We start from the raw sequence: 10,234 nt of genomic DNA on the forward strand, positions 1-10,234 counted from the left end.
TCAATGGTAAGTGCATTTAAATAATGGGTAGATACTGCCAAGTTGCCTTCCAACAATATGGTATCAACTTAATATCAAAAAAGCATAGGAGTGCCCATGGAAGGGAAGGGTTCCTAAAACGAAATTTTCACCAAAAAGAATAGAGAAATCTGGAATGCAATTTAGGGTGTGCAGTGAGCCCCTTGCTTTCGTTCAGCCTCTGGTCTTTCCTCATGGGGCACATGCTCTGCTGGGCAAGGAGAGTAGGTGCATGTTGTGACAGGTTGGTCCTTGCTCCAGGAAGGAAGCCTTGGCCCACGGACTCTCCTCTCAGAGGTGCAGAAAGGGCCAGGGAAGGAGACACATGTGAAGACACCTGGGCGGGTGCCTCAGCACAGCACCCTGGCCCACACTCAGCTCTGCTGAAATCTAATATCTTGTTTCTTTTTCCTTCTGTAACTAACGAGCAGGATGACAAGTACTGGGCGAGGCGCAGAAAGAACAACATGGCAGCCAAGCGCTCCCGGGATGCTCGGCGTCTGAAGGAGAATCAGATTGCCATCCGGGCTTCGTTCCTGGAGAAGGAGAACTCGGCCCTCCGCCAGGAGGTGGCTGACTTGCGCAAGGAGCTGGGCAAGTGCAAGAACATTCTGGCCAAGTATGAGGCCAGGCACGGGCCCCTGTAAGATGGCATATGGGGGGGCTGGCTGTTGACTAGATGGACACTTTGTTTCCTGTCTGATAGCACCACACCCGAGCCAACCTTCCTGCCATCAGCACTTTACCAGGGGCATCAGTCAACACAACTGACTCACATCGTGGTGTGTGTGTGTGCGTGCGCACGCATGTGCTTGTGCGCATGTGTGTGGTCAACTGTGTGCGCTCACGCGTGCATTCCTTTGCACTTGCCATTTTCAGATAACCCTCTCATCCTCTTTTAGCTCCAAAAAAAAAAAGGTGCCATGTTTTTACTGGACTGGGGAGACCTCTCGCTGGGTTTCCTGCCCCTCCCCTCTCCCCTCCTCCTACCCTTCCCACTGGCTTCATGTTCGCTCTTACCTACTCTTCCAGGACCCTGGGTCTGGATCCACCACAAAGGGCCCTGGTAAAATGGTAGCTCTCAGTTTTCAAGACAACAGGCTCTTGTTTCTGTTCAACCTGTAAGTTACCACGCTAAGACAGTGCACAAAATAACTGGGCACTACTCCACAGCTCTCTTCAGGTATAGGTTGCTTTCCTCATGTTTTCAGTTTGGGTGGTAATTGTCTTCAAATTTAAAGTGCTGTTTAGATGCGTTAGATCCCATATTTACTTACCGCTATCTACTAAGTTTCCTTTTAATTCTACCAACTCCAGATAAGTAAGAGTACTATTATAGAACACAGAGTGTGTTTTTGCACTGTCTGTACCTAAAGCAATAATCCTATTGTACGCTAGAGCATGCTGCCTGAGTATTACTAGTGGACGTAGGATATCTTTCCTCCCTAAGAATTTCACCCTCTTTTAAAAAACAAAAATTACAGTAATGCATTTGAGCATGCCCAGATCATTCCCGGGACAGGGAAGCTGAGAGAAAGCCAGGTTTAAGAAGGAGGAGTTGACTTATCAGTATACGAGCTGGAAACAAATGCACCTTGGACCAGCTTTGACATTGGTAGGTTTGGTGGTGTTCTCCCCCGTCCCAGGCGCCCCGCCCTCACTTTTGTAGTTAACTTTTTCCATAGCCCTCTTGGTATTCAAAACAATTCAATCACTTAAGATTCAGTTTTCCCCATCATTTGTAATATATATATTTTTGTGAATTATTATACCTTGCTGTTTTTAAAAATCAGTTAAGTTAATGAGTTGGTGTTTTATGAGACCCGTTTCCTAGTGGTGTTAGTTTTGACCGCTTCATAAGTTAATGACCCTGGAGCTTCTGTTTCTTCCTCTCTGTTTGCTTTTGAACGTGTGTGCTTTTATAAAGTGGACTTCTGAAAAATGAATGTAAAAGACACTGGTGTATCTCAGAAGGGGATGGTGTTGTCACAAACTGTGGTTAATCGAATCAGTTTCAATGTTTACTATAGACCAAAAGGAGAGATTATTAAATTGTTTAATGTTTATACAGAGTAATTATAGGAAGTTCTTTTTTGTACAGTATTTTTCAGATATAAATACTGACAATGTATTTTGGAAGACATATATTATATATAGCAAAAAGAAATGGATAACTATTCCATGTTTTGAAATTATATAGCAAAGATATATATTCCTCAATGTTGTACAGAGAAGAAGGGCTTGGGGGTTTTGAAGTCTTTACTATTTTAAGCCTGTCACTGACACATCGGCATGTTTTCTGCTTTAAAACTTTATGACAGTTTGAGGCTTGCTGTGATGGATCCTGCTGTAAAATACATGAGGAGATTTCTTGTTTCTTATTAGGTCTCAGAAAGAAGTCAGTTAACGTCACCCAAAAGCACAAAATGGATGTTAGTCAAATATTTATTGGATGATGCAGTGTTTCTTAGGAAAAGCATCTGCCACAAAAATGTTCCCTTCGAAGTTAGGGCTTCACTGCCACCACCCCAGGCAGTTCTGTGCCCCGCCGTGGACGCGCGCGTCTTACGCGGCGTGTGGCTGATATCGGTGCTATGTGTGCGGCTTAAAATCTGATGGATGTTTTGACTTTAAAGACGGTTCTTTTGATTCACTAAGTTGTATAATGTCAAGAGATTCTGTTGTTATTACAGAGAAACAGTTTGTGCTAGATTAAAATACCCTTTCATCCCTGGGATTTCCTAGTTTCCTGCCTCTAGAACATCCAGTTCCATAGTGACCTGGTGGGCTCCTTGCTAGTCCCTCAGCAGTTCTCTCATGGTGTTACAGTCTCGGGAAGCTTGACTGGTAGGGTTTCCTATTAGGGATTCATTTCATGCCAAGCCACCCATTCTCGTGGGAGAGGGGAAGGGGTAGAACTGAAATGTGTCGCTCAGGTAAATAACTAATACAGCAAACAAACAAGGCCCTTGGCAATCTCAAGCAGAACTGAATAAGCAACGTTCAGTGCGAGCCATTGAGCTCAGAACTGGCCTTTTTTTGGCGAAGAGGCAAATTGCAGCAGAATTGTTCAATGTCGTCATTCTCGCCAGCAGAGACAAATGGAGGAGCTAAGCGGAGCTGTGTTGAAGGGAGCGTGCCCTGGACCACCCAAATTCACTGAAGTATAACGGCAGCCCAAACACACACACACACACACACACACACACACACACACACTGTATTGTGCCCTGGTCTTTCTTGGAATTAGATTGTTTGTATCAAATGAGCATCACGCATGTCTTGTGCAGGGAAAAAAAAAAGATCATAATAAAACATATTCTTTCATGTGCCAGGAAAGGTTTCAGAAACCTACCTTGTCTTAGAAATGTTTAAACTTCAGAGTTTGTGCAGGTGCCTTACCTGTAGGTCGTTGTCACCGCACGCATGTGAGTGCTCACCCCTAGACTCGCTGCCTTCTGTCCGGGGCAGTGACCTGGGAAATCAGGCAGTTCTGCTAACACATGTGGGAGGCCACGGCCCAACTGGGGATGACTTGGCTCAACCAGCGTCCAAGGAGCTCTGCAGACTGCAGCTATTGTAAGAGTCCTGTTGTCATTTTTCACCTTCTCATCATAAGCATCTTTCAGAGATTAATTACTTAGCCATTAAAAATGAATCCAAATCATACCATGCTAATGTTTCGATACAATTTGGAATAAGGGGTCCGGGACATCCTGACAAGGTCACATCATCCTTTCTTTTGACTAGATGTGCACAGAAAGGCAAAACTCAATCGCCCTGTCCTTCCGCTCAGGCCACCCAGCGGGTAGGTAGGGGATGGAATGGGAGGGCTGATGGGGCCTTTCCTTCTCTTCAGAAAGCAGCTGCCCTTGGAAACCCCTCGGTGGGTAAGATGTGATGGGCCTTGCATCTGCATACGTGTCAGGCACCTGCAAACCATCTCTCAAAGCAGAAGGACCCTTTGTTCGAGGACAGTGCAGATGTGGTTCTGGCGCTGCTGGGTAGAAGGCTGTGCGAGTAACCGAGAGCTTCCCTTCAACTCCCTGGTTTGGGGAAGAAACTCAAAATAATTCTAAATGAACATTTAAAAGGTCTTGGGTCTATTTGTGAAAGAATGTCAAGTGGAGCCCTCCCCCACTGCCCCGCAGTAAAGAAGCAGACATCTGGAAAATACAGCCTGGTACATTTTTCCCCCCAGTAGTTTATCTAATCTTCCCCTAATGTTCCTTTTAGGAAAACTCAAACTTTATCCAAGTTCATCAGGGTGATCCCACGGCAGGCCGGCTTGGCCTGCTTGCTCGTGTGGGGGGCATGGAGGCCTGCGTTTACCCCAGGGTCAGCAAGCTGCGGGGCACTGGGCCCCCAGCTCCCTGCCCCTCCGCCCGGCCAAGGTAGTCGCCTGCTCTCTGCTGTCCAGCTCCCTGCTGAGGGCCCCCGGGCGCCACGAGGGAGCCCAGGGCCCCCCACAGGCTGTCTCTACAGTGAATAACACCATTTCAAAAAGGAGCAAAGACTTCACCTAGATCTTGATGACTTGGATTTGGCAACTAAAGTCAGTCCACTTTGCACAGGGCCAAATGTATGTAGGGGAGTGTGTGTGTGTGTGTATTTAAGTCAAGACACAAAAATCTTTAGTTTTGGAGCACCTTACCAAACATAACAGTAATTCACCATTATCTTTTTGGCAACACCACAAAGACTGCATTTGCTAAACAGGTAAAAGTTCACATGAGGTCAGTTTAATTGTATACCATGATACTGGTGGTGTTGATGCTGTTAAATGCAAACCTTTCTCTGTTATTCTTAATGTTTAATAAACTTTGAATTTTTTCCTTTCTTTCATGTATTTTTGCTGACAGTCTGCTAGAAATTAGATTCTGTTCCCAATTCAATCACTAAGAGACCATTTACAGAAATTAATTACATAGATGATAAAATCATACTATATAATTAGTGATAAATAAATATTTATTGAATATTTATGTGCCAGACACTGTGCTAAACACTTGCATAGAATATTTAATCCCCTGTCAATGCTAGGAGGCAGGGACAATTGTTATCCCCATCTTACAGAAGACAACAGAGAAAGTTTGGGAGTTAAGGAACTTATGCAACATGACGTACGTAGAAGCAACAGAAACGACTTCTGACCCATTGAATGCGTATCATTCAGAGTCATAATTTCCAAAAGCCAGTCCAGAGACTTTTTTTTTTTTTTTTGGTTGGATATATAAAAATCATCCAGGAACATACTACAGGACTCTAGATCCAGTGATGCCGAGTCAGTAGTAGATCTGGGATGGGAACCAGAAACAATAGTTTAAAGGCTCAGCTACCGCCCACCTGTCGCCAAGTACTTGGAGCCAAGGATTTACAGGCTCAGCCTTCATTGAGTTTATGACCCTTTAGTAGAACCCACGTTAGAAGCTCCAGAACTTCCAGAAGTACCTGACATGGCATGCAATTTTCATGCATGACCAAACTTATTTTTCCGTAGACCGTACCCATAGCATATTCCTCCCTGCCCCAAGGAACCCGTGATCCAGACGGAATAAAGCCCCTGATCTATAGGAAGGTTGATGTCATACCATGGTTCCAAGCCCAGACAGCCCCATAGAGTCACCCGGGCTGTTGGCACACTCGCCCTGCATGGCTGCAGCCCCGGCCAAGGAGCTCAGCGTCTCTGGCGGGAGAGACGGGGGCTCTGTGGTGCGGTGCCTGATGATTCAGATCAGTCACTTAGCAGGTATGTGACCTTGAACAGCTACAGCGCATTTCTGAACCTAAATCTGCTCATCTGTGAAATGAAGTTGTCACTTCCACCTCTGAGGGCGGTGGGGAGAAATCCCGACATGACAAATGCACGGCGGCTGGCCCCGCCTAGGCCCTCAGGAAACAACCTCTACGGGGGGCCCGGGGCGGGAGAACGTGCCTGTGCCGGGAGCACTTTTTCCCGTTCAATATTTCAGACCATTTGTTGTTTCAGAGAGGACAAGAAAACAAGTCTCCTGCTCAGAAGGAGCAGGTGGCTGGTGGCGTGGGAATGACTGATGCTCGAACCTCAAGGTCGTTCCTGCTCAGACATCCCTCGCAGAGCAGAACTTCGCATGCAGATCGGGGGGCACCCACCCACTTGAGAGCAGTTACAAGTGAGGGGTCAGCCCTGTTCTCCTCATCATCTTCTCCTCTCTCAGAAGAATGGGCACAATAACTGTAACTGAAGGTCCTCTTTGGGCAACTGAGTTTGTATTTGGCGTCTTCAGGCCTCTCAGGGAAGTGACTGCCTGGAGAGGCTTTGGACTCTGAGGTGGCAGGAACTGATATGAAGCCAGACTGTGTAGATGCCGAGTGGCTCACAAGCCACCAGTTCCCAGGGCCTGTCACGTGCTGGCCTTGTGGGATGGCTCTTCTGTTTATATTTAAAGCTTTTTTAAATTTATTGATTTTAGCAAGAGAAAGGAAAGGAGAGAAAGAGAGAGGGAGACATCCATTTTTGTTCCACTTATTTACGCATTCATTGGTTAATTCCTGAATGTGCCCTGACCGGGGATCAAACCCACAACCCTGGCGTATGGAGATGAGGCTCCAACCAGCTGGCTGCCCAGCCAGGGCCTGTTTAGGTTTAAAACATAACAAACAACCCAACCACCGAGTCCCTCTCTTCAAATTGTGCAAATTCTGTTCCTTCTTTGAAAATCATTGGCTTAAAAGTCTCTTTGGGCATCCTTAGCCAGTAACTGGGTAAGAGTTATTGAAATTTTGCCTTAGTGGCTGGGAGATGGCTTACTCGTAATCCAAAGGACCTTTTGGAGGCGCCGGGCCTGGGTGAAGAAGGAAATGAGCTTCCTCCGCGTCTCCAGGCTTTGAGTCAGTGAGGACTTGGGTCCAAAGCCCCCTCCCTCTGACTCCTTTTCATTCCGCAAGCCTGGCACAACGACTGGAAACAAGAGGAAAAGCTAACAGTTCCCGAGTCCTAAACCCTGTACCTGCCACGTCTCATTTAGTTCTTAACGCTATGAAATAGATACTATTGTTATTCCTGTTTTGCAGATGAAAAAACAGGCTCATGGAAATGAAGCAACGAGAATTTAAACCCAGGCACAGAGCCGGAGTCTGTGTTTGAGTGTTAAACCCCTCCCCTCTCCTTCCTCCCCTCCCCTCTCCTCCCTCCCCTCCCCTCTCCTCCCTTCCCTCCCCTCTCCTCCCTCCCCTCCCCTCCCTTCCCCTCCCCTCCCCGTCCCCCAGGGCTTCTCTTGAGGTGCCCAGCAAGGCCAAGGGCAGTCGCTGTGGTTAGGAGGGTGAGCCTGGCGCAGGCAAACCTGACCTTGGGTCCACCTCTATCACCCACCATCTGTGTGGCCACAGAAAATTTGCCACCTTGCCCTGAGTTTTATCTGTGAAATGGGCATAATAATACTCTCCTTATGGGTTGTTAGAATTAAGTAAATATATATATGTTATTTTGAACAATGCCCAGAGTATAAAAGAAATTCAACATTGCTTTTTGTAATCATCATCATCATCATCGTCATCAATATACAGGGTGGAGCAAAAGTAGGTTTGCAGTTGGGAGTACACGAGTTTATTCTTGTATTGTCGTTTATGAATTATTATCTTATTTTCCATAGGCACAACTGCAAGCCCACTTTTGCCCCACCCTGAATATTGCTGGGTTTGATCCCACTTCACTAGTGACATGTTACAGTAGAGTCAGGCCCTGTGTCATGTATTTCAGTGGCTGCCTTTTATTCTTCAAATACTTGATTTAAGAGCAACGGCTGTGTTTTGGCGACATAACGTATCTGTTTCATGGATGAGTAACCAGTGGGGAGAGTATGACCCACTTTGCGAGCCAAAAAATGTTTCTGAAATTGATTTGATAAATATAAAATTCACAAAGCATTACCAGCTTTAAGCCAATGATGCTGCCTCTGATATGGCTGGGATTCCAGAGACCTGTACTGAATGGCACTGAAGAGCAGACGTTTGCAGTGGGGGAGAAGCCCCTTCCCCCACAGAGAAGAGAAGTTCTGGGTGGTTTCCCAAACCTCCGCCAATACTTTCTGCTGCCTCCTCCCCAGCGACCTGTCTGCTAGCCCCCTGGAGACCCAGGCCCAGGCCCATGCCATCAATGACAGGGGTAAGAAGTATTTCCGTGGTTTCCCAAACCCGTTCCTTTTCCTCCTGGACAGGATGTCTGCTCTACTAACAGGGCTTCAAGTTCTAGTGAGGAAAAGGCGGAGTCTCCTCATGAACCTCTCCTGGGGGGAGGAAAGTGGTTCCGGGCCACCGGACAGGGCCCCCAACCCATCTGAACACCGTGGCACAGCTCACCCGTTTCTCACGTGGGCCCTTTCGGAGACCCTGTGAGGTGCTCAGGGTAGAATTAATACGGAAACTGAGGCAAGCCTTGTCCAAGGTCAGAGAGGAAGGGGCGGGGCTGTGTTTTGACAGCCCGGTGTTCCCCGAGGAAGTTGTGCTGATGCCAGCCCATCCCACGTGTCTCCTGATCACCCTGCAAACATACCCCGACTTCCTCTGCTACCTCTGCTATCATTAATGTGGTCTGAATTAATTTGAAAGAATAAATGCCCCTGACAGGGTGCTGACTCCCCGGCCTGCACCTTGGTCTTCTCTACTCACCCCAGAGAGCAAAGATCTTGGTTTGTGAGGGAGGGGCCAGGACCTAACTGATTTCCTCTGAGATGGGACTCCCTCTCCTGAAAAGGGTCTTCCCCACCTCTAACCTTATTCTCCTCTTCCTGACTTTTCTGTCCGCAGCTTTGAAGGCCTGTCAGGAGCATCCTTTGACAAGGCTCCTGGTGTCCCAGCCAGGAAACGCCCCTCCCAGTCTCCAGCCCATCCCATCGCCCACCAGACAGCATTGCAAAAACCCTTTGGCCCCTTCTTTTGGGTCCCCCGGCCCCCTGCTGTTCCCCAGAACTACAGAGAGAAGCGGACACACACAAAAGGCTTCATGAAAAGGTACCCGTAAAAGACCAAAGTGCCTTTCTTCCTTTTGAACGATGATGAATCTCAGAAATAGAGGAAAAGGAATTTAAAAGAAGAGACGGGTGGGTAAGCAGGAAGAAGGTGAGACTTCCCCCTTGGTCTTGCAGTTCTCTGTGGGAAGCTTGGTTTTGAGCTATTTGTGCACCGAAATGGTCATATTCTCTATTTCCTTTCTCTGCCCCCTCCTTCTCTCTCCCTCCTTTCTTTTCTCGCTCGTGTGTGGTGGTGGTGGTGGGGGAACTGAGTGGAAGGATGTGGACGAGAGGTGGGAATAACTATAGTAGAAGTGGGGATGGAGATTCAGGGACGCAGGCTGGTGGCGTGGATTGGAAACCCCCACCCCCGACTGTGACTTTGTAAACACTGCAGCTGACTCTCTGGATCCCCATTCACCGAAGTGCCTGTCTGCATGCAGGGAGCCCGTTCTCAGAAACCCACCCCAAGGCACTTGTAGGATCACGCAATATTGTTTGAGTCAGAGGCCGCCTTGAAGATATTTCATCTGGTAAATCCTTTGATTTCTTTTTGGATGAGAACATTGTAGTCTGGAGAAGGCAAGTGATTTACTGAATGTCCCACACAGCTAAGTACCATCACAGCTACTTCCCAGGCCGTGCTGTTTAATAGAGCACCCTGTCCCCTCTTCTGCTGTTTCCCACGTGGACCCAACGGGCAAAGATGTTCTGGTGCTTGTTTTGCAGATGGAGAAATGGAGCCTGGCAGGACCTCATCCCCTTGGGCCACTGCCCTCCAGGCCTGAACGTAGTCTTGAAGGACCCTTTTCTTCAAGACAAATTGAAATGCCCCTTTTCTTTTGAAGTCTTCTTCACTACTCTGGTTGGAAGCAGTCACTCCCTCCTTCGAACCTCACCCCACTTCCAACACAAGCTCTCCATCTGTCCCTCTCTCCGATGGCTAACTTCCTGCAATGTGGTTTAGACACATATGTCTACAACATAGCCCCTCCGCAAAGATGTCAGCATCTTTGAGGCACATTACGGATGGCAACCGCAGCTAATCCTAACTACGTAATTCAATGTGATCTTTCTTCTTTCATGTGCTTTTGTATTTTCGTATTCTTCTTGTAAAGATGAAAAAAAACCAAACAAAGAAAGGGCCTAATCTTGGAACACTGAGTCAATGCCGCCTGCCTCCACATAGATCCTTCCCGTAAACAATGACACCTCTGCCAGGAAGTCCC

General features: G+C 47.4%; 1 protein-coding gene across 2 annotated transcripts in view; it reads left to right on the forward strand.

Moving 5' to 3' along the window:
• The window catches only part of HLF (HLF transcription factor, PAR bZIP family member), a 53,805-nt gene extending 48,902 nt beyond the window's left edge, over nucleotides 1–4,903 (forward strand). The window contains exon 4 of one of the 2 annotated variants that reach the window (XM_054585434.1): nucleotides 447–4,903. In XM_054585434.1, the coding sequence (XP_054441409.1) occupies nucleotides 447–665 (219 nt within the window). In that variant the 3' untranslated portion in view covers nucleotides 666–4,903. The remainder of the gene's footprint in view (nucleotides 1–446) is intronic. The other variant, XM_054585435.1, reaches the window with a different exon arrangement.
• Nucleotides 4,904–10,234: the final 5,331 nt, after the last annotated feature.

Source organism: Pteronotus mesoamericanus, unplaced genomic scaffold (assembly GCF_021234165.1).
Source record: "Pteronotus mesoamericanus isolate MK-2021 breed Mesoamerican mustached bat unplaced genomic scaffold, CSHL_Meso_final contig_84, whole genome shotgun sequence".
In the NCBI taxonomy this organism is placed as follows: domain Eukaryota; kingdom Metazoa; phylum Chordata; class Mammalia; order Chiroptera; family Mormoopidae; genus Pteronotus; species Pteronotus mesoamericanus.